The sequence below is a fragment of the Lagenorhynchus albirostris genome, chromosome 17 (assembly GCF_949774975.1).
Source record: "Lagenorhynchus albirostris chromosome 17, mLagAlb1.1, whole genome shotgun sequence".
Lineage (NCBI taxonomy): Eukaryota > Metazoa > Chordata > Mammalia > Artiodactyla > Delphinidae > Lagenorhynchus > Lagenorhynchus albirostris.
In genome coordinates, this window is record NC_083111.1 from 67,436,136 (window position 1) to 67,460,736 (window position 24,601).

Here is a 24,601-nt window from a genome sequence, read left to right on the forward strand (position 1 = left end):
GTCTCAAGAGCTGAAGTCAACAAGCGGTTAGCCAGGTGGCTTTCAGGGGAAACCACAGGACAGAAAGCCCTGACCTAGAGTGAGAATCCCACTGTCCCCACTGCAAGCTGAGCGGCCTCAGGCAAGTGACTTCAGCTCTCTGAGTGTGCCCTGTAAAAATGAAAAGGTTGCACTACCTACTAGATGGTCTACAAGAGAGACTCTCTATCTTCTAAAAATGAAAGACCAGAGCATTATGTTAAACAAGACAAAACAAGGCATCAAACCTCCTGGTAATTCTCATGTCAGGCCACAGATATGTTTCCAAAAGCAGTGTATAAGAATCAAATTTCTTTATATTATATCAGGAGAATTCACTGCCAGACTCTGGGTGAGGCAAGACCTTTGGGATATTCTTTTTCTCTCACTTTCTCTCTTCTCTGCGTGATTTCCCAATACCACATGTTTCTTCCAGCAGAGCACAAGTGAACAGCTAAGGTGAAATTTTTAGTTCAAAGTAGTTTTCACATTTCGTGCATGTTTTCAGGCTGGGGCTTTATCTGAGCAGAGGGGAGGCAGCTATGCAATCAGGCAGAATAGACTCAGCCTAGAGAAATACTAGTTTGACAACTTCTAGTGTCTTCAAGTTCATGTTTACACTCCAAATGGTTATTTTTATCTGAGGCAGACAGAACAAACCAAGTTCACAACTCTATGGCAAATGATCTTCCATAAGCAAGCATTGTTTAAAAAAATTGCCTCGTCTGTATGAATTCAAATAATTGCACTTTTTCATTAATGCGAATTCATATTTTACCAAACGTGACTCTGGCATGTCTGTGTGTGCGGCAGCGAGATGGGGTGGAGGGGTTTAGTTATTTTAAGCCAAAACGAAAAGCAAAGGGAAAGAGCTAGGGTGGGGAGGAGGGCGGGAGGGAGATGATGGTGGGAGAGTCCCCCCCCCCGCTTGTGCAGACAGCCCCGCAGGCAGCTGGAAGGATGGAGCTGCTGAGTAGACCACTTCATTATGTAAACTGCCTAATGACACAAATAACCATGCTGCACGCAGACCGACCCAGTCACCCATAAAAACACACATCCCCTCCACGCTTGGACCTTCCTCCCCACTGCCACTGCTACCACCGCCACCATGTAATTCACCAGCGTTTATTAAGGCTGCCGAGGTTAAACAGAACAGCATGCATCATATTTTCCCTGGCGTTGCTTGAATTAAGTCAAACCAGAGAAACACTACAGACTTCAGTGGGAGCAAATGCTCCTCTTGGTTAGTGGGAGGACGAGCCTTAACTGGACACAAGGGCTTGGGTGTGGGATTTTTACATCCCTAACTCTCCCTGGTAGAGGATATTAGGATTCTAGTGACATCCTGCTCTGGACACCCAGAAGATACGTATGTAAAAGTGGGACTCAGGTTAGTGCCCTTCAGGCTAACGCACAGTAACTGTTCAAGGGCATTTCGGGAAGGTGCAGTGAAAAGCCAAATACCATCTAGGCAGGCCACAAGGAACCACAAGGAAACAGCCCATCTCTGGCAACCGTTGCTACCCAATCAAAGATCAATAATAAGCCACTTGTAGAGCGGGAAACGCTGCTACTGTCAGGGATCACTTTTAGTATCAAGATGGGATTGGAAATGAGGGATTTTCATTTCAGCACCAGTGATGCTTGACTCATGATTCCAAATCTCCTGGAATATACCAATTTGCCCATCAAATTAATTGAGTATACAAAGTCCCCATCTCCTAACTCCTTTAACACAACAGAGGAGGGGGAAAAAACAGAAAATAAGATTTTTAAAAATTTATTCAATGAAAATACTCAATAAACATATGGATTCCTTTGTTATTCCTCGTCCTTACCTATAGTGTGCTTTGTAAAAAACAAGTTTAAAATCCACGTCTCCCTACTGTGCCAGACTCAACACCAAGTCTGAGTTTCATGTAAAGCAAACCAAAAACTAATGACATTTTTAAAAAATGGAAAATGGTAAGACAAACCTCACATTCACAGGGCCACTTTTAAAAAGTTGTTTTATCCTAAGCAGAGTATGTAGCATTAAATGTATTGTGCTGATGAGTTAAAATGACTCCAGGTCTATCAGAGTAGAAAAACATCAAAATAATGAAACCCAGAGCGGAATGCACATTTATGAGCTCATTTCAAAAGGCATTGTATCTTTTTATGTCATCCCTTACTAGGTCAATGATAGCTCCAAAATCTCAGAAGAGAGGGAAACTTTCTATCTTGAAGTTATATTTAATAGGCATACAGTTTTTAGCTAGGTTACATATTATTAGAAATAGCAATCATTTACAAAATTTTTTGGTACTTCATATAAGATTGAAACTCATAGGTATCCAATAGAAACAGATTACATACACATATATGTACACAGATTCGGAGCGGCTTGAGGGGCTGAAGGAAGTGACTAAGGCTACACTAAAGCTATTCCAGGTTTTGGTCCCACCATAGCCCTTTGGTCCCACTTACAGCCCATAAGTTGTAAGCATATCAAAGATGAGCTCTACATAGAAACCAGTTGTCCTGGAACAGAGAATTTGTCTCTCTGTCATTCTAAGCAAGAATCTGCTACTAAGACCAGTCCAATGCTTCAGTTCTTTCAGCTAATATATATATGTATGTATAGGTATATGCTTATATATACATACACACACACGTGTATATATATGTTATACACAAAGGTTGTTATATATGTTGTTACAGATACTGGTTGTATAGATATGTGTGTGTATAGACAGACAGACACACATACATATCCTCATTAAAAGGATTACAGCCACAAAGCCCAATTAATAAAGGGCAGTTTGACACAACCCAGCGTTAAAGTTGTTCTTTGCATTCATCACGATTCAGAATATTTACAAATGGTGAATACATAACCGTGAGAAGGCAACCCAGTCTTGGATGCCTCTGAATCCACTTATTGTTCAACACTAGGTGACTTTCTGACTACAGAATCTGGTGATACGGATTCGTTTTGCCAAGATATTTCAAGTAAAGGAGATACACCAACAGCAATCACCCTCCTCAGGTTCATGAAAATTCCTTAAATGCACCTTGAAGGGGGCAACAAGCAAAAGGCTGACCTTTCTTAAAAGCTAGGCTTCATCACAAAACAGTTTTCTCAAGCTTGTCCGTTTTTTCTGCTCCCATAAAGAGCCTATTTTGGACACATTTTTCCTAATCACCCCCCTCCTCATAAAACGTTTATTCCACAGACCTATGTATGTCTGCGTATTACTGTATGCATATCTGTACCTGATACGTAAAAAGGGTAAGAACCCCTTCTCTCCTCAAGAACCAATTTCCCCCCCCTTTGGATTGATATCTTATCCACTGAGAATGCATGAAACGGACATGCTATAAAAAGAAGGTGGAAGCATTTACTGTTGGCAATTATTATTGTTTACATGTACCTCTCCACCTAACACTCCACCACCACATGCCCGTCTAAACCCTTCTACCACCCACCGACCCAGTGCCTCAGAAACAACACCTCTGTGCATTCTTTACTAGGTATACAGTAAGCTCTCAGGAAAGCTTTCTGATATAAAACAGAATAAATCAGATGACTCATAAAATATATACATTTCCTGTTAGCCTTTCTTTGTAGGAATTGTTATACTCCTTATATCCATGCTGTGTCATGTGGTAGCCGCTAGGTATATGTGGCTATTTAAATTAAAATTAATTAAAACTAATTAAAATTTTAAAATTATAAATTCAGTTCTTCAGTTACACTAGCCACCTTTTAAGTGCTTGATAATCTCAAGCTACCATACTGGACAGCAAAAACACGTAACATTTCCATCATCACAGAAAATTCTATCACAGAGAACAGCCTTGGCCCAGCCTAAAAGCTCCACGAGGCCAGGACCGCATCGGGGTCACTCACCATGGCACACGCAGGATGTGTTAAGCCCTGGCAAAAAAGCAATGCAATTAAAAGGAAACAAGAAATATGGGAGAAAAGGTAGCTTTGTCTTGGCTCATCCAATTTCCTACTTTAATCAACTACAAATGTTCTTATTTTTCATAGCTTTGCTCTTACTTACTCCCCACACCCACCTACAATACAGCAATGAGAATTTTCAAGATGTAACTACTGGGCTTCCCTGGTGGCACAGTGGTTAAGAATCGGCCTGCCAATGCAGGGGACACGGGTTCGAGCACTGGTCCGGGAGCAACTAAGCCCGTGCGCCAAAACTACTGAGCCTGCGCTCTAGAGCCCGCAAGCCACAACTCCTGAGCCCTCACACATAGAGCCCGTGCTCCGTGACAAGAGAAGCCACCGCAATGAGAAGCCCACGCACCGCAACGAAGAGCAGCCCCTGCTCGCGGCAACTAGAGAAAGCCCGCGTGCGGCAACAAAGACCCAACACAGCCGAAAAATAAATAAAAATTTAAAAAAAATAAATTTTTTTAAAAAAGATGTAACTACCAGCAGGGCAAAATTGGCTTCGGGCTTCCTCAGAATAATTCATATGAATCAAAATCAAGAGGTCAAATTCAAAACCCCAAAAATGAAAGGCAATAGAGAGTTTCTAGGTCATTGTCAATACAGCCTCCCTAGATCCATGTTTTAAAACATTAGAGAAACCAGCTGCTGGTCCATCCACTATGCAAGCAACATATGAAGTACTTTCACTTTATCAATTTTTATTTAACAAATCAGCAACTGTTTCCTGGGCATCTATAATGTGCTACGGCTCCAGAAAATCAGAGCTTGGCACTATGGCAACCACATACAGACTCTAAATAAAATTAACACCAGCAGGTTTCCATAAAACTTCGAGGCTCCAGATGCATTCTGCTAGATTCCTTTTGCTCCCCATTATCTATAAAGCCTCAGTTGGAGTAAGATCATCAGGAAAATTAATACACTCTCCTTGAATCTTTCAAAACAATAAGCTTGGCTCTTAAAGGAAAATTACAACTGAGCTGTTTCTCAAATATTCATAAGGTCTCTCCTCCTTTAAGAATCCTAAGGACAATAACCAAAAATAACTAAGGAGGGGCTTCCCTGGTGGCGCAGTGGTTGGGAGTCCACCTGCCGATGCAGGGGACACGGGTTCCTGCCCCGGTCCGGGAAGATCCCACATGCCGCAGAGCGGCTGGGCCCGTGAGCCATGGCCGCTGAGCCTGCGCGTCCGGAGCCTGTGCTCCGCAACGGGAGGGGCCGCAGCAGTGAGAGGCCCGCGTACCGCAAAGAAAAAAAATAAAAAAATAACTAAGGAACCTGAACTGGCACATCCAAGTACAAAACCAGTTTAGTGATCTATTGCCACATCTATAGATTAGCGGGTTGCAGTTTTATGCCTTTTTATTTTTAATTAAGTGAATGAAAGTGTCCATGTTTCTTTAAGGTCATCTTCAAAGAATATGCAGTTCCAGGCCTGCAAAAAAGTTTTTTTATGACCTTATTTTATTTTATTTATTTTTTTCAGTTTGTGGCTGAGTAGCTTCCTAGGTAGAAATCATGACTTAATTACATGAAAGAAAGTTCAGGTCTCAAACACCGAAGTCAATCCAGAAGTTAAGGGCCAGTGAAGTTTCAATTAAACAACCTGGTTAAAGTAAAACTTGGGGGCAAACAAAACCAGTCTGGCTGCCGCAGCTTCCTGTCGCCTCCTCCCCTAAAAGCGAAGATCCCCCCTTTTCCCCCACCCCAGCCAAGAGCAGGTAGCTGCCTTTAACCTACCTGTCCCCGTCCTGTGACCGCCATTGTGGATTTGCTGGGCCCTCTTTGGCTACAATGAAATACAAACTCACTCAGTCCTGAGACTCAACCTCAGAGAAGGGTCCCAAGATTCAAATTCTGAACTCCTAAGTGGAATCTGGCCGAAGACCCCATCTCACCAGCCTCCTGCCCCCAGAGATGACAGCCTTCTTCACCTGGACCCTCCAAGGGCTGCTTACAAACACTGTCTGCCCCCTGCTAAATGCCAGATACTTACCAGCATTTGGGAACCTGGGTTCCTCAGAGAGAAGCAGGATGCAGGCCCTGCCCTGGAGGCAGTTGAGTCTAGTGGGGAAGATGGTGATAACACAGGGAGGTCAACACTCTAGCGGGAGAAGGTGCTACAGAGGCCTCAGGCCTGAGACCCAATTTACCCTGGGGACAGAGGAGTGGGAGTGGTGGGGGACAAAAGGTTCACAGGTGATGTGACTCTCAAACTGGCTCTAGGAAGACAAGCCGAAGATCCTCAAACATCTAAAGGGGGCAGAGAGGGGGTGGGCTGGGAAGGGCACTCCAGGTCTGGAATGCACATGTGCAAGAAGAAAGGGATCAAAGGTTTTAAGGGATTCAGGGAGCAGAGAGCATTTTTTTGTGGGTGGAACTGCCGGCCGTGGGTAGAGATGTCATTGGACAGGTGGGTGACGGCAAGATGGCGAGAGGCCTTATTCTCCTGGGAAGCCTTAAAAAATCTGAGATTCCTAAGCGCCATCCCACTCCACCCCCACCCCCCAGTTAATCAGTAACCACAGGTATAAGGTAGGGCTCTGAAATCTGTACCTTAAAACAAGCCTCCTGAGCGACAGGATCCACGCAGCGAGATGAGGAGAGCGTGGCGTTTAACGAACTCTACTAAAACCACAACGTATTTTTAGGAACCACGACTGTGCCATTCAGTGTTAAGCTGTGGAGACTGTCTTCATCAAGACAGTCTCCGCAGTCAGTGAAGACTGACTGTCTTCATCTCGGCAATCCAGGCTCACTGATTAAAGTCCACCTCTGACCGCCTGGACCTCGCTGGCTGTTGTGAAAGTTCCAGCTTCCACCTGCCCTCCTCACGCACACATTGCGGGTCTCTTCTAACCGTATTTCTCGCCTAACCTTCTCTCTCCTTTATCCTCTGCTTAACCTCTACTTCCTTCCACTCCCTTTGTCCCCAGAGTGAAAACTGGAAACTCTAAAGATAATATAGAAAGAGAAATTTTAGACTGTCCAACTGCATTTGTATTTTAAGATTTAATAGGGCCAAAAGGAGATTTTAAATCGTAGAATATTAGAGCTGAAAAAGGTTACCTGCGATCATCTAGGACCCTACTAGGTCCTGGGAAAACCCCTTTTACAAGTGGGGAAATCAAAGCCCGGAGAAGTGAAACAAAATTATTCAGGGTCACGTAGCTGGCCAAGCAGAAGACAAACCCAGGCATCCCGGCTCCCAATCTATTCATTACTCCAAGGTGCTACATAGATTGTTTTTTTTTAATGCATTCAGGATCAAGTAACTTTAAAAGCAAACTTAAGTTTATACTAAATCCAGGAGCACCTTACATGAGGAATCATAATTTAATGGTTAAAATCTAGACTCTGGGCCAGGCTTCAGTCTCCCCACTTCCAAGCCATGTGACCTTGGTCGGTTTAGCTCTCTTCGTCCAGATTTCATCATCTAGAATGGAGGTCATAAGCACTGACCTCACAGTGCTGTTTCGAGAATGAAAAGACTCAATCCATGTAAAGCACGAAGGACACAGCCCAGCCCGTGTTACGTATTCAATAAAGGTGATTAGAGATGATCTAGTCGTCTGGGGATCCATTTCCTTCCTTCTTAGAATCTTAAACTCCTCACTCTGGGTTTGGTGTATTATCACCTCAACATCCCGGAGATGGTTTTTCAAAGCTATAAAGTAATTACAGAGGCACACTGAGGCAGCCAAAAATGAAAGTCACACAGCATTATGCTCTCAAAGGCCCTAGCTGACACAAGCAAATGATGCAAGGGCCACGAAGGGCCACTGCTAACTAAGACGTGCCCCTGCCTTCCAGTGAAAGGGGGCACCAGGCTGCACGCTTACAGGTGTAGGAATGCTACTTCCCAACCCCAGCCACCGAGGGTTGAGAAGCCTCCCCCCACCTTTGTTCTTTTCCTTTTCTTTTTTTAAGCAACCCAGACAAATGCACACCAGTCAGTTCAACAACTCCTATGACAGCCCGTGTGCTGGTCCATCATGGACACGAAGAAAATGGAGACCCTGCCTCACAAAAGTCAGGCATCCTTTGTACAACAAATGCCTAGACGCTAATTCTTTGCGGCCAATAACACAGAAACAGGGGTACTTTCACACTCAACACAAGTTGTACATTCATTCCAGAGTGCAAACATCAAAAAAATATGGAACTGTATGTATTATGGTGTTGATTAACTCTTAAATTTCATTATGGTTTAATTATTCACCTAAACATGTACATTATAATAGCGACTTACACTCTTTCGTTAAAAAAAATGAATAGAGGGCTTCCCTGTGGCGCGCAGTGGTTGAAAGTCCGCCTGCCGATGCAGGGGACATGGGTTCACGACCCGGTCCGGGAAGATCCCAGGTGCCGCGGAGCGGCTGGGCCCATGAGCCATGGCCGCTGAGCCTGCGCGTCCAGAGCCTGTGCCCCGCAATGGGAGAGGCCACAACAGTGAGAGGCCCGCGTACCACCAAAAAAAAAAAAAAAAAAAAGAATACAACAGAGTTCTAATGTACTTCCACGTTCTACTTAATAGCTATATGACTAGATTGATTTTGCTCTTATAATGCCTAGCTTTAGAAGATTTTCCTAAATAAATTATATTCATAGCTACTGCAAAATATTTGCTAAAAAGGACAAAGACCTTTCAGAGCCATTCCCTTTGGGAAACAAGATGGGATGCTAATATTTTGGAAACCAGAGACCTGCTAGCTTGAGATTCTGGATACCAGCCCGAAAGAGACTCATTTAAGAATAACTGCTATTGCCTTCTCATCTTTCCAGCAAGAAAGACTCAAAAAATATGATATCTAAAGGCTCTAAGCAAGAGACTGGACTTTCCATAGAGGGTAGATATCAAACTTCAAACTGCATCAAAGTTACACCCTATAATGACCACAAGCCCAAATATATTTGCTGCTGACCAAAACAGATTGAAGCTTTTTTTTTTTTAACAGATTCTTCATTTCCTTGGAGGTGCATACACCATTAAAAGAGATTACCCATAGATCTCCAAAAGGATGTATACATGGACATTAACTGCAGTGTAGCTTGTAACAGTACGTAAGTGGAGATAATCTAAATATTCCTCAAAATAAAAATGATTTGGGCTTCCCTGGTGGCGCTAGTGGTTGAGAGTCCGCCTGCCGACGCAGGGGATGCGGGTTCGTGCCCTGGTCCGGGAAGATCCCACGTGCCGTGGAGCGGCTGGGCCTGTGAGCCACGGCCGCTGAGCCTGTGCGTCCGGAGCCTGTGCTCCACAACGGGAGAGGCCACAGCAGTGAGAGGCCCGCGTACAGCAAAAAAAAAAAAAAAAAAAAGAAAAATGATTAAATCGTGCTACATCCAGACAGTGAAACTCCATTTGGCTGGTAGAACCAATGAGGTAGATCTCTAGGTACTGACATAGAAAGATAATTATAATATACTGGGGAGTAAAAGCACGGGAACAATGTTTCTTACAGTTACCTTTTGAAAAAGATCTTACAAATATATTTTATTCCATATATCAACCTACCTATTGTTCTACGAGTAATTTTTCTCCCATATGTGTTTAAGTATGCAAAAAAGTCTATAAAAGACACTAAGCCCAATCTCTGCAAATGGTACTGAGAGGGTAGATTTTACTTTATATACTTCGTTACACGACTTTTTTTTAAACTAAAGAGCATGTTCTATATTTTTCAATTGTTAAGTAAAAATTAACTTAATACAACTAATTTGATGCTTACTGAACGTAAGATGTGCATTCAAGTTTCTCTCTTATCATCTCCATAAAATATATCTTTTTTGTATCAACCATGCATTTTTTTAGGTCATGTGAGTTCTCACACTCCCATATTCAATAAAGTTATTTCCTCCCAGTGCATATGGATTCTAGACATTGAGATGTAAAGTATTCTGGTATTGCTAAAAGTGACCTAAAATCAAATGGTTTAAAAATACATCAAAGCAGGGGGCTTCCTTAGTGGCACAGTAGTTAAGAATCCACCTGCCAATGCAGGGGACACGGGTTCGAGCCCTGGTCCGGGAAGATCCCACATGCCACGGAGCAACTAAGCCCGTGCGCCACAACTACTGAGCCTGCACTCTAGAGCCCACGAGCCACAACTACTGAGCCCATGCACCACAACTACTGAAGCCCGTGCGCCTAGAGCCCTGCTCCGCAACAAGAGAAGCCACTGCAATGAGAAGCCCGCACACCACAGTGAAGAGTAGCCCCCGCTTGCCGCAACTAGAGAAAGCTCAAGCACAGCAACGAAGACCCAACACAGCCAAAAATAAAATAAATTAAATATATATATATATATGTATATAATCTCAAAGCAGGGATCTTGTTCCCTGTGACATTATTTGTCTTTTGTCAACGACATCACCTCCAAACTCCTTCTCTACCTCCACCAGCACCACAGAGAGGCTACTCTGGTTTCTTTTCCCACAAATAATTGTTTTTCCTCCCTTCAACCATGAGAACTTGCAGGTCCTTCCATTTCCCACCGAGAACCACTCTCAGAAGCAGCGTCTGCAAAAACCCAGGTTCGCACTGCAGGAAATTATGGACAATCAGGGGATACATCTCTATTCCATCCTTTAGGGTCCATCCAGTAATTAAACATTAAAATATAAACTTACGAACCACAGAGCCTCAAAAATGCAACACCAGATACGTAAGTTCTTTAAAATAATGGAGCAACTCTTTTAAGAAAGACACACTCTGACGGCTATTCTAGAAAGACATCCATATGACTGATGAGTCCAAGTCCAGATCCTGCTGCGGGCGAAGAAAATATGATAAAACCGACCCAATAACACTCACAGCAGTGAACACTGGCATGACCATCGTATTCCTCTTTATACTTGTATATTCTAAAGGTTCCATAACACACACGTGTTACGTAACAAAATTTTTAAGGGGCTTAGAAAAAGATACTGGGTAAGACCCATGTCAAGCTGCCAAACCAGATGAAGAAACCAACGCTCTGATGTCTCCATCACACTCTCCTAGGGAACCTTCTGAAACACCGCTGGCATCTTGGAAATGAGGAGAAATACTACTTCTCCTGGGAGAATTTCCTCGACTCCCTGAGCTGAGTTAATTGCTCACTTTTCCATATTCCCCCAGCACTCTGTTCTACCACTATTACCATACCAAACATATTATTTCCACACTGAAATTCTTCATTTGCACATAGCATCCCCCCCACCCCCCTGCCACTACAAGCTCCTCCAGGACATGTCGAGTAATATATTGATTTTTGTGGCCCCATGACAGTGCCTGAAATATCAGCGGTTTTCAAGCATCCTAAATGAGAAGAGTCCTCGCTGCAAATTCATTTGAATATTTAATTAAGCACCTATGGTAAATGGGTACATACTGAAACCCAGTGGAGGTACATACCCATCATGGGCTTCAGATAAGCTTAACTCTTGTGTTAAGAACAATTAACAATTGTTAATTGTTAACAACAATCCCCCCAACACTGGCCTCCAACACCCACATTTTCCCATGTCACCAAGACAATGACAAGAACAGGCATATAGCCGTCAGTGCACAAGCAGACGCAGAAAGAAGGCAAAAAAAAGAGGCAGGAGAGATTCTCTGAGAATGAAAAGGAAAGCACCCCCTTTGAATGGGGGGGTCTCTAGGTTATGGGTAATGTCACATTTCTAATGATGGTGCTGGATACAGACAGATTTACTTACTTTCTTCTCTACACCTTTCACATGTTATGAATATTCTTTTCTACGATTCACAGTCACTGAAAAACCATTACAAATTTTCAAAAGATTTCCCTTTGTTCATTGATTTAATAAACATACTTTAAACACTTACTGTGTTCCAGGTACTATGTTTTGGGAGGGTTCAGACACGCACACGTCACCGTCTAGTCTATACCTGTAGGGGTTTGCAGTCAAATGTGGGAGACACACAAACAGACACAACACAATAGGACGCTACTTATAATAGGTTTCCTCGTTTTATGGGAACCTAGAAAAAATGGTCTAACCCATCATTCTCACTGCTTCTCATTCCACAAGGGATTGAGGAAAATCTTAAGATGACACATGAGAGGGAAAAACAAATTGCAAGCAAACACACAGCTCAGGACTCTACAACCAGCACATCATTAAAAGTGATCACAAAAACATATCAAGCCAGGACTTCCCCGGTGGCGCAGTGGTTAAGAATCCACCCGCCAATGCAGGGGACATGGGTTTGACCCCTAGTCCGGGAAGATCCCACATGCCATGGAGCAACTAAGCCCGTGAGCCACAACTACTGAGCCTGCGCTCCAGAGCCCTCGAGCCACAACTACTGAGCCCACACACCTAGAGCCCGTGCTCCGCAACAAGAGAAGCCACCGCAATGAGAAGCCCACGCACCGCAACGACGAGTAGCCCCTGCTCGCCGCAACTAGAGAAAGCCCGCGTGCAGCAATGCAGACCCAAGGCAGCCAATTAATTAACTGATTGATTGATTAATTTAAAAACACAACAAGCCATCTCAGGCATAAATAGTGGTTCCTTTCATTTATTTTTCACTCTTCTCGTGCACTTTATTATCTAGAGAACGATTTGCAGCTTCTACGATGTGGAATCCCACAGAGTTAAAAAATCTATATATTTTTAAATATGAGTCAGCTAAGCTCTGATAACTTAAGCTCTATATTCTTGTAAAGCGCCCAAGGGTAAGAGCCCACACGCTGAGCGCCGTCAATGCTGGGAGCCATCCCTCCACCTGCTTACCACGTGTGTTGGTGGCCATGTCAGCCACTTTCTGAAAGGCATCCAAGAAGGCAGCTGCTGCTACTACTGTTGTCCTAAGATGCAAACAGAAAACAAAAGCATGAGGAATGTCTCACACTAGCAGATGCAAGACAGCAAAAAGGCTGCAACTGCTGCTGAGGACTGAAAGTAACCCTCCAGGAGAGAGAACCCGACTGGACATGGACAACCATTGGCTTTGTGGACCCACGTTATTCTTAAGAAAACTTTCTCCTTCTCATATTAGCACTCTCCCCCGATAACGTCCAGGTCGTGCAGCGCTAGTCAATAAATGCTAGCAATTCTTCCCACCCAACAGTATAAATTATCACCAGGTTAAAATTTCACCAATGAGGAAAAAGGTATTTCTGCCTAAAAGAACAATTTATTAAAAAATATAAATGGTATACGTGAAAGTGATTTTAGAGTAGGAAAACAATATAGCTATATGGATTGGCAGAAGGAATCTTGGAGAGTGATCGTCTAGGTTAAACAATTAATTTTAGAGTTGGGAAAACTGAGACCACAGCTACATAGTGAGTTTCAAGATCACTAGCTCATACCAGGGCTGAGACCAGTAGCCCAGCATGACTTACAGTGCCGTGTTCATCCTACTACAAGATCCAGGCTATGTGACTTTTCCCCCTAGATCATAATTATAGGGAAACTGAGATACTATTTTTTTCAACGTTAGAATGCTACCTAAACAGCATCTTCTGAATTCCTAAAAGCTGAGAATGAGGAGGAGTTACTATACTCGTTTGCTGTCCTAGAAGTTATTCTGAATTCTTCACATCCCCTTGAGCACTGGAAGATGCCTTGAGCACTCTGTGGTCTCCTGGTTCCTAGAGTCGTGGTCCAAGATGTCACTGAATGAAAAGTAAGCAATGCTGCATCTCAGGGCCGTGATTACCCAGGACAAGCAAGCAAGCCCCAGGCTCACTCACAAGAACTCTGTAACAGAATTTACAGCCTGATGCTAATTTCCAAGTATTTCACACATGAATCCAGCCCCCACTGAGCATTCCTAACAATGCAAAATTGCTGAAGGATGAAGATGAGAATAAGGACTAAAAAGGAATGAGTTCAAATCAGAGGGAAAAAAAAGAAAGCAATGACCTTTGAACATAAGCAAGAGTAGCTACGAAGCAAAAGGTTCCCGGAAGGTGATGGAGTGGTCCCCAGGAAAACCTGGGCAATAGTCCCTCAGAGCCAAACTTCAAAACTAGGCCTGGGGGCTTCCCTGGTGGCGCAGTGGTTGAGAGTCCGCCTGCCGATGCAGGGGACACGGGTTCGCGCCCCGGTCCAGGAAGGTCCCACATGATATGGAGCGGCTGGGCCCGTGAGCCATGGCCGCTGAGCCTGCGCTTCCGGAGCCTGTGCTCCGCAACGGGAGAGGCCGCAGCAGTGAGAGGCCCGCGTACCGCAAAAAAAAAAAAAAAAAAAAAAGAGGCCTGATATTTTCCAGTAGAGCAAGAGAACATTCTGCTCAAAAAAAAAAAAAAAAAAAACCACAATGACATACACACTAAACAAAACCAAAACAAAACAAAAAAACAAAAACACCACTTCAAAGTATATTTCTTAAAGAGTTGGCACCATGGAAAAGTTAGCTTTATCAAACACCCTGAGGTTTACAAAGGGCTCGTTCTGATTTATAATTAATATCTGATACAAGTGCTGGGTTTATTCTTATTCAAGTCAAGGCCGATCTTCCAAATTTAATGAGCCACAGCTGGAGAGGTGCCTTGAGTATTACACAGTCACCAGGGCTCCTGTGAAAACAAGACTGTGGTCAAGTGTGACGAATTAAGAGCTTTTAAACACCGACTTCCGATGAGCCATATTTCACTGACTGCTTTTTTCACAGGACATCTTAGCTCTCTCTAATGGGGCCGAGCAAACACGCATCCATCAGCAGGAGAAAGGAGTGCTTCAGCTTACACGCTCCAAGACTATTTGCCTCTTCTACAGTCTTATCCTCATGCACTCCCTAACACAGAAAATTAAACCATGTGCTTGAGGCTCCTATGGTGCTCTCAGCCAGGTACTAGTAGTTTGACAAAATAAGGAAACACAGAAAATTAAACCATGTGCTTGAGGCTCCTATGGTGCTCTCAGCCAGGTACTAGTAGTTTGACAAAATAAGGAAACGGTCCCTGCCCTCAGGAGGCCTACGTATTGTTTATATATATATATATGGTACTTTGTACCAGTGGGGATAAGATTGCTTTAAGTCTCACTCTGTATGTTTAAGACAGCTAATCAGTTAATTATTTTAAACTTTAGCATCCTCATTGGTAAAAGGGGAAGAGCATCTTTTCCTTGGTCAACCCTGAAAACCTGTCAGACAATTAAATGAGGCTGGATAAGAAAACATGTTGGAGGAGGGGTTGGACTTAAATGTTTTACTGTTTTACTACAGGAGGTGACCTCCTACAGGATGGAGACTAACCTATTTGAAATAAATGATGATAGCGGCAGAGCTGGGGCAGAGGGGTTTGGATATGATCCAGGATAAAGTAATCAAAGGTTCGTAAGCAAAGAAATGGTAAAGGACTTGACAAGTGGCAAAGGGGCCATAGTCTGGAGCCCATGGTCCATCTGGATGCCCACTCATGCATCTGGAAATCCCAGGCCCCATGAAGCTGAATGATGAGCAGGGAAAGTTCCACGTCTTCCAAGTTCTTCTCTCCTTATCTGCTGGGGAGCCAGGGAATGCCCAGTGCTATGGCTAAAGTTCTGGGCAGGCACCCCTGGTGCCAACAGGTAAAGTCCTAAAAACCCCATGTCATTCCTCCCTCCTCTGTCATCCACATGGCTTTTTATCTCAGAAAACACCTACCTGCTTTGTCCTCTGGAAAACCATCCCCATACATACAAACCAACCAATATGCCGTGAATAGGGGTCGTGAAAATAACTTTTTTAATGTCCCAGCCCTCTTGAAGCACCCTCTAAGTGCAATCACACCCCTCCCCTCACTGATTTCAAAAGCATATAGCTTTAACAAGATGTTGCCGTATTTTCTATTTCATATGAAATGATATATTAACAAGCACAAGATGAGGCAATAATAATAGCCCCTTAGAGCACATCAGCATTAGATCCTGGTTTTTAAGCAGTTTTATTGAGACATAATTTGTATACCATAAAATTCACCATTTTTAGGTGTATAAGTCATCAATTTTTCAGTAAATTTAGAGTTATGCAAACACCACCACAATCCCATTTCAGAACATTTCCATCACCACAAAAAGGTCACTCATGCCCATTTGCAGTCAACCTTCTTTTCCACTCCTAGCCCCAGGAAACTACAAATCTACATCTGTCTCAACAGATTTGCATTATCTAGACATTTCATGTAAATAGAATGATACAACCTAAGTTTTAAACTCTATAAGGGTAGGCAGTAATCAGAATGGACTGTGGAGCCAGACTGCCTCAGATCAATTCCCTGCTCTGTCATTTATCAATACTAGCTGTGTGACTTTGGATAAGTTATTCAGCTTATCTGTGCCTCAGTTATCTCATCAGCAAAATGGGGTAACAAGACTATTGATCTCTTGGGGTTGTGAGATTTAACTGTTACCATGTACCTGGCCCATTCTGACCTTACATATAATACTTCATCTGACTCTCAAAATTCCAGTGGAAGGAGGCAGAGCGGATATGAGTTTAATTTTACATACGGGAATCAGAGGTCAGGACGCATGGCTAGTAAGTGGCAACGCCACTGCATGCTTCTCTATCTGCAACACTTCCAAAACTAACGCTAATTTGCCTCTTGGGGCCATCCTATTCCATCCTTTGTCTAAGGATGCTGCCGTTTTCCTAGGGATGACATGCTTCTACTTACCGAAGCTGGGACTGTAGCTTTCCGGCTTTGTTTATGAAATCTTCCCAAACTGGATAGCTCCCCTATAACAAAACAAAGCCATACGTCAGTAAGTCATGCTGTGATAGACATCTGATGAAGACATTGACAGCACACTCAATTCCAATTATACAGAAAACAGTATATGCTCTCTTCCTTTGCAGTCTACGACATGTTGCCCAGATTACTGTACATACAAGTGTATTGGCCCAGAAATGGGTTATGAATGTGCTCCGTCCCTGTGATCCTGTAAACACTACAGATACCAAGTGGAACAAGTTTGGCAGAATCTAAGCCATATATCAATGCATCACTTTTTGAGTCAACAGATGGGTGGGTCCAAATTCAAGATATGTAGACCATTTAAGGCTCTACCCTGAACCACCTGATCATGGCTCTGGCTCTTCTCACCCTTATCCCAGAAGGCAGGGAGGGGGGAACCAGAGTGACTGAGGCTCCTCTCCAGGAGAGGAGACTACTGGGAAGCATTATTAGACTAGCAGAATCTCGAGCTTGGGAAGTTACCTCAATACAGCTGCTTCAGCTGATGGCTTGAGCCCAGCACCTACATACAGCATGATTACAGGTGGTTCCCCAGCACATTGCAGCTGACAGGGAACTCATCACCCTCCACGGCAGCCTACCTACATCAGCCACCCTGTCCTTTAGGTCCACGCAGCCCTAGTTCTAACCTTCTAGGGATCCACAGAGTTAAGATCAATCCTGCTTCCACACACACATCTTTTCAAAGAATGGAGGACAGCAGCACATTCATCCACAGCTTTCCTTCTTTCAGCTCCCAGATGGAATTCTGTGTCTACACGGGCCCCTGCCTCACATCCCCATAGCATCTTGGGGACACTCCATCACATGTCTCTACTTTTCTTCTAGGTATGGTGCTCAGACACGAACTCAAAACTGCAGGTGCAATTCTGATGGGGGCAAACTAGGGCGGGGGGGCGGTTACAGCTGCAGGCTAGAATGTGAATATTACAAACCTTGACAAGGTAAAAATAACGTATGACACCTCTTGATTTTGTCATTAGGAGAGGGGATGGGAAAACTATAATGAAGTTAATCATCTCATCTTTTATTACAGAAGCCCCATCAAAATAGTCTAAAACTGAAACTGACCTAAAACAATGATTTCACCTTCCTAATGGTTTTAATAATCTTTTTCTCTTATGCTTAGGAGCACAGTTTCTCCACCTTGCCACTACTGACATTTTGAGCCAGCTAATTCTTTCTTTCTTTCTTTTGCTGGGGCTGGGGGGCGGGGGGGGCGGGGGAGGGGTTCCTGTACATTGCAGGGTGCTTAGCAGGATCCCTGACCTCTATTCACCAGATGTCAGGAACATTCACAGATGCCACTGGATGTGACAAAATGTCTCCAGACACCGCCAGATGGCTCCTACAGGGCAAAGTCACCCCCAGTTAAGAACCACTGCCTCAGAATAATGTCTGAGAAACTGATTTCTTCTAGTGAAGAAACAGTTATCTGAAGTTCTGCAATTTCTTCAGTATTACTTCACTTCAGTTTCAATTCTTCCGTTCAGTGAAAGTAAAATTAAATATATTTTTATTTTGAAAATATCTTGCATAGAACATGTTAATAAAAGTGCCCATTTACACATTTCTCGAGCTATCAAGTCTGTCTGAAAATGTGCACAGAGACATCTGGAAAACCGTCTACCAAGTATTATAATGGAATATTTCTGGGAGCTAAGATTTGGACCAATGTGTTGTTTTCTTGTTTGTACTTTCCTCCATGGCCATAGTTTTGTTCTGTTTTTTTAAATAAGGGTCATGTATCATTTTTATAAAAACAATGAAGTCATTAAAAAAATTTAAGATCAAATTAGCATTTCTGGCCACAACAGCACCGTGAATTTACGATACACCCAAACCCTAAAGTCCGTTTCGTGCATGCTGCTAGATCACAACCATCAGTTCTGCATTTGGGCATTTGGGACCTGCTTGGCCCAACTGCAGGTGCTGGATTTATTCCTTCAAGCGGCAGTGTGCTCCTAACAGGACACTGAGCTGCACCAGGCCAGGGATGCTGTCTGGCTGGCTACTGGCAGAAGTCCTATGGCAGCTACATCTGAGCTACTGACACCAACATCCATGCACAGGTCCTGTCATCATCTGCTAAACCACTTAGCCTCCATCCCATCTTTGTGCCCCAGGGGGTCTCTTCAACCCAAAAGCATAACTTTATCTGTGTTGAATGAAACCCTGTGAGGGCTCAGGCTACCTTTCCAGGCCCATCAAGACACTGTGCGGAATCCCAAGTATAGCACCTAATTAATATACTTACAATTTTCTTATCAAGTCCTGGTATGAACATGCCTTCTACATCTACATCCAAGTAATTAAGGGTAAAGGCTGAGATCAGAGTCCTCTGGCTGGTCCCTAGAGATCTCTGTCCAGATGGAAATCAGTTAAGCATCCTTAAGAGCACAAGAGTGCAACTAACCAATCACAGCCTCAGCCAGGCATCCCTTCTCTTTCTGGTCCACAAGACAGTATGAGAAGCTTTAGGAAAGGCCTGAGGATGTTCAGAGACACGGACCATCAACTTCTAGCCAAAGGAACCATCATCGCTCATCTGCACATAGGACACGAGAGCCAGGTCCTCCTCTCCCCAGCTGCAGCCACTCCCATCCACGGAACCCCTGGAGAAGGTCACTGAGATGATCCATATTTCTTAAGAAAAAGGTGAGGGGCTTCCCTGGTGGTTCAGTGGTTAAGAATCCGCCTGCCAATGCAGGGGACAGGGGTTCGAGCCCTGGTCCAGGAAGATCCCACACGCCGCGGAGCAACTAAGCCCGTGCGCTGCAACTACTGAGCCTGCGCTCTAGAGCCCGCGAGCCACAACTGCTGAAGCCTGCGTGCCCGGAGCCCGTGCTCCACAACGAGAAGCCACCACAACGAGAAGCCTGCACACCGCAACAAAGAGTAGCCCCCCGCCCACCACAACTAGAGAAAGCCTGCATGCAGCAACGAAGACCCACTGCAGCCAAAAATAAATACATCAATTAAATTAAAAAAGAAAAAGGTGAGGCACATTCACTGAAAACACGCCAGAATGGCCAAAGGCCTGCACAGGGAGCCCCAAATCCTGAGTTCTAGCCACAGCCCTGGCAGTAAATTATGGGGGTAAGTCACTTGACCTCTCAGGCCAGTTTCTTATAATGATCAACAAAAAAAATGCATAATTCCATCACTGTTATTGAACACTGACATCACGGAACACTGAAAGAATGTTGGGAAGGAATAAGGAACACAAACTCCAGGGGCCCATCTCCTGGCTAGAATCCTAGCTCTCCCGTCTGCCATGGGACATCGGGCAGGTCGTCCGACCTCTGCCTGGGTAAGTCACCACTGCCCAGGGCTGGTGTGAGGAAGAAATGAAGTCAGACATCTAAAGTGCTCAGAGCAGTGCCAGGCACTCAGTAAGTGTCCAATGACCTTTGACAGGATTGATCCAAGCGTCTGCAGGCTCCCAGGAATCTCCTTCGGGATGCTGGGAGAGATGTTTAAAACTCTCAAGGTCAGATGGTCCACCCAGGCTGGGATCCCTCATTCTTAGTCCTAAGTACAGTTCGGACTGTGCATCTCACTATGAGTTCACCATAGTTAAAGCAGACATAGAGCATGGCAGTGGGACACACAGTGTCAGTCAATGTCTCTGCCGTTCCCAAGTACATGGCAGGTGGAGTACTTAAACCCCAGATGAATGTGCCTGAAAACAGCTGCTCAAAACACTTTAAAAACTACTTATCTGCCCCCACTGGGAGCCTCATTCCAGTCTTTACCAAATTAGCAACAAAAGGAGGGTCCCCGCTCCAGTTAGGGGGTACAGCACCCAGCTCTCTGCCTACGAACACCCACTCAGCCAGAAGAAGGCTGCCAACCGCAGCTCTCTCCCCACTTGATGATATTTGACAGTCTCTCAAAGAGTGTCAGGCCCACCTGTTTTAGGCAATATATAATTTAATGGATTCTTTAAAAAAAAAAAAAAAGAACTTCTAAGAACAGAAGACAAAAACCTCCTTGTTGAGAATTTTTTTTTAAGTGTATAAATGTTATTAAAATTTAAAGGCAAGGTGATGTTGGGTTGTTTCAGATTTTTTTTTTGAAGTTTCTTTCAAGGAAAAACAAAAAGTTTCTACCCACCTGAAAGTTTTACTACAAAAATTCAAACGCTTGGAGGAAGTGAGGAAGGAGGGAGAAGGCACCCGTAGGAAGATAAAATGGTAATTGAGAGAAAAAGCGCTGGGTTGTTCTAGACGACAAGGCTGGGCAAAGGGGAACAGACTCAAATTTCAGAAGAAATTTGTCAGTCGAGACACTGTGTACACTGAGAATCCTTTCAGAAAGCAAGTCCAACGTGGTCCTTAATTTTCTAATCTGCACTGCCCACCAAGAAGTCCCAGAAAGCTGTCTCCTGAGGCTATGTGTCTGGCGGGCTCTATTCACCATGCATCCCCAGAGCTATGAGAAAGCCTCAACACAGACCCCACTGCGGAGTTCACCAGAGAACATGGAAGGGTTTCACAGCTTTCCAGACATACCAAAGTCAACGAAAATAAGACGCCCACTGAGCTCCTGGGCTCTGCCAAGTCCAAAGTCACAGGTGAAGGGAAACAGGCTCTCCTCCCTCTGGAACCCCCTGAATTTCTTTGGAGAGGCGGGCAGGGAGGTTGTGAAGCCCTGACAGTTTGTTGAGAATAGAACTCAGATCACACAGGGTTCTGGGAGAATGGAAGAGTTCCCCGTCAAAGCTGGTGTGTTTACAAGCACGTGGAGGGGCTTCCCTGGTGGCGCAGTGGTTGGGAGTCCGCCTGCCGATGCAGGGGACGCAGGTTCGTGCCCCGGTCCGGGAAGATCCCACATGCCGCGGAGCAGCTGGGCCCGTGAGCCATGGCCGCTGAGCCTGCGCGTCCGGAGCCTGAGCTCTGCAACGGGAGAGGCCACAACAGTGAGAGGCCCGTGTACCGCAAACAACAACAACAAAAAAAACCCAGCAAGCACGTGGAGGGCTCTCTGCATCTAGCTGCCTGACCGTCTCCACTTCCCTACAGGGAGAGAGATGGGGCTTCCCTGAAGACGGGCTCTAACTCTGCAGCCACCAGTCGGGGCGCCCACCACACAGCCCCTCCGAAGGCTGTTCTCTCTTCTAACCTCCAGGGGGATTCAGCGATCTGGAAAACTCCTACTCGGCCGTCACCACCCAGCTCAAATGTCACCTTCTGCAGAGTATCCTGGGACCCATCTGCTTCCCTCATATCATGCAGTTGGCCATCTCTGAGCCTGAGTCTCCCCCGCTGAACTGTGGGCTCGAGGACAGAAAAATGGAGGGAGGAAGGAAAAGCATTTCCGATAAGAGGAACAAAGACAGGGAAGCAGAAACAGCACAAGTGGGCTCCTCCGAGGGACACCGGAGTGGCACATTTATGCTGGGAGAAGCAGGAGATGGAAGGATGGACAAGGGGGCCATGGGTGGCCATCCAGGCCAAGATCCAGCGTTGGACTACAAACGGGGCCTTCATCCAGATGGCGAGTGACATAAATCCCAAACCAGCATGGTGACAAGAGAAGCTGGCTACCGCATCACAGACCTGACGGCAGCCTGGTCCCTTGGGGAGTGGGGAGGAGAATGAAGTTATTCTCTTACTTCTGACGGAAAAAGACCATCTGATCTCCGTCGACTCCCCAAGAGTTTGGTGGCCACCTAAGCAAACATGCAAGTGGGCTGCCCTGCCTACCCTCAAGGTTGAGCTCCAAGAACACCCCCGAGTTCCTGTCCTCTCCTCTGCTTTCCCCACAGCCAGACGGCTGGGCAGGCCACTTGCCTAACCCGAGTACAGGGCTCAGCCAGGGGTCATGCTGACTGGGGGCTCTGTTTTGCTTTGCTTTGTTTTGTATTAAACAGAGGCCTGGGATGGCATCCCACACATGGCGCAGCAGAATAAACTGCGCGTAACTCATCAGCCCGGCTGGTTAACGATGCCCCATAAATAATGCAGCAACTGCCTCTCCCAGCCCCGCCGCTGTGACGGCAGAACCTCGGGGGACAGCTGAGGGAATCAGACACCAGTGCGGCCACTTGGGGAACAGAGAGGAGCCGGGAGCCTTGGTGAGAGAAGGGACCGTCTGAGAGGAGCCAGAGGCTGGAGGGGACTCTCACGAGGAGGCAGAATTCGGCTCAGCTGAGAATGAAACAGGGACCAGCGGGGACAGGCTATAGGGAGTCGGGTTCCAGCTCAAAAGTTCCAGACAGAGGCTGGCTCACCAGTGGTCATGGCTGATGAGAATCCAAGTCTTGGATATACGACTGGACAGGTCCTCTCCCAAGCCCTTCTTTTCACCTTGACAAGCATCACTGTCACCACCATCATCATTCAGCATCACCACGTTCTAAACGGTTGCTAGATGCCCGATACATAGATCAGCATTTCTCCAACGTTAACTTTCATATCCATCACCTGGGGATCTTGCAAAAATGCAGGTTCTGATTCCCTTGGTCTGAGGTGGGGCCTGGATGTTGCATGTTTAATCTGAGTAAGGCCGAGGCTGCTGGTCCAGAGACCACACACGGAGGAGCACAGCTTGATACACACACGTATTACCCGTTCACAAAAACCCAGTGAGGCGGGTGCTCCTAATTATCTCACAGCTGAAGAAACCAAGGACCAGGAAGGTTGCATCCTAGTGGTCTGGGCTGAAACTTGATCCTAAATCTGCCTGACTTTGTGGCCCAAGCGCTGCCCTGATTCTGCTAAGTGCAAGCAGCAAGATGCACAGACCCAGCCTCCCGGCCCAGCCCCAGGGCTGCAGAAAGCCACTCAGTAGGCAGGCTGGGTCCTGCTTTATACTGGGTTCAGTAGGAGCCCAGACAAAGTAAAGTGGAGACCAAGGGCTCCGAACACATAACCCCCGATTACAACCGCAAAGGCCCTGGACAAGCTGTAACGTCGACCTAGGAATGGTCAAGATTCTCAACCATGTGAAAAAAGAAAACACAAAACAAAGAAAAGCTCTTGGTGCAAAAAACGTCTGATAGAAATGCACAGGAAATGTTCAGTCACCACCATTAGCAGTGTGATTATGGATAATTCTGTGAAGTCTTCAGGTTTCCTGTGGATACTAGAACTGATCTGCTTCTCCCAGGAGGTTGGAGAGCCTGCCTGGAGCATCTCTATAGGCTGCTGCCACCACCCCTGCCACCGGGTCTCTCCCCAGGGTGGGTGTGAGGAACGCAGTCCGTAACATCCCTCTCCTTCTTCTTCTAGGGACACCCCTTAGTGACCCCAGGCTTTAGGGAAACGAAAAGCAAAGCTTCAAGAGGAAGTTTCTGACCAAAGCAGGAGTGCCTCTGGACTCCATGCTTCTTGAAGCACAAGGCAGGAATGTGCAGCTTCCGGAAGTGGGTGCCTGTCACAGCTTTGTCCCCAAAGCCATCCTTCCCCACCCCATCCTACAAGATGAAGGGCTCCCAACATCCTCTGATGAAAGGCGCTGCGTAAGCCCATCCATCATCAAAACCATTCCTGGGCTTTTATTTTCTGATTGGGGCTTGCCTAATCCACTAATTATCGCTGTCCATCAAGTGGATGGCAGCCACTCGGATAATCAGTGGTTGCCTCCTTGCACGCCCACCCTCACCCACCTACTCAAGCTCACCAGCAATAAATATGCCTGTGAAAAGGACCTTACAGCTCTGTGCACACTTCGTGGGCACTGCCACCTTCCACTAAACAGATTTCCCCTTCCACTGAACTCCACAAGCCCCAATTCCCAGCCAGACTATTAGGAATGACACCTGGGTGGGTACCACGAAAAAGGGCCGTGTTTGTTACTTCTATAGTCATTGCCCTTTTTTAGTGTCTTTCCACTGAATGTCCTTCTCTTTGCCTGGATAGAGGGCCCTGATGGGCAGTCTAATCCAGTGTCTAAAAGGATCAGTGTG

At 45.4% G+C, this 24,601-nt stretch overlaps 1 protein-coding gene across 5 annotated transcripts in view; it reads right to left on the minus strand.

Annotated features, from left to right (window-relative positions):
- MTSS1 (MTSS I-BAR domain containing 1) overlaps positions 1-24,601 on the minus strand; it is a 164,255-nt gene that overhangs the window by 126,324 nt on the left and 13,330 nt on the right. For all 5 annotated transcript variants that reach the window (XM_060128430.1, XM_060128432.1, XM_060128428.1 and 2 more), the window contains exons 2-3: positions 16,606-16,667; positions 12,731-12,804 (exon numbers count right to left, since the gene is read on the minus strand). In XM_060128430.1, coding sequence (XP_059984413.1) covers positions 12,731-12,804; positions 16,606-16,667 — 136 coding nt within the window. The remainder of the gene's footprint in view (positions 1-12,730; positions 12,805-16,605; positions 16,668-24,601) is intronic.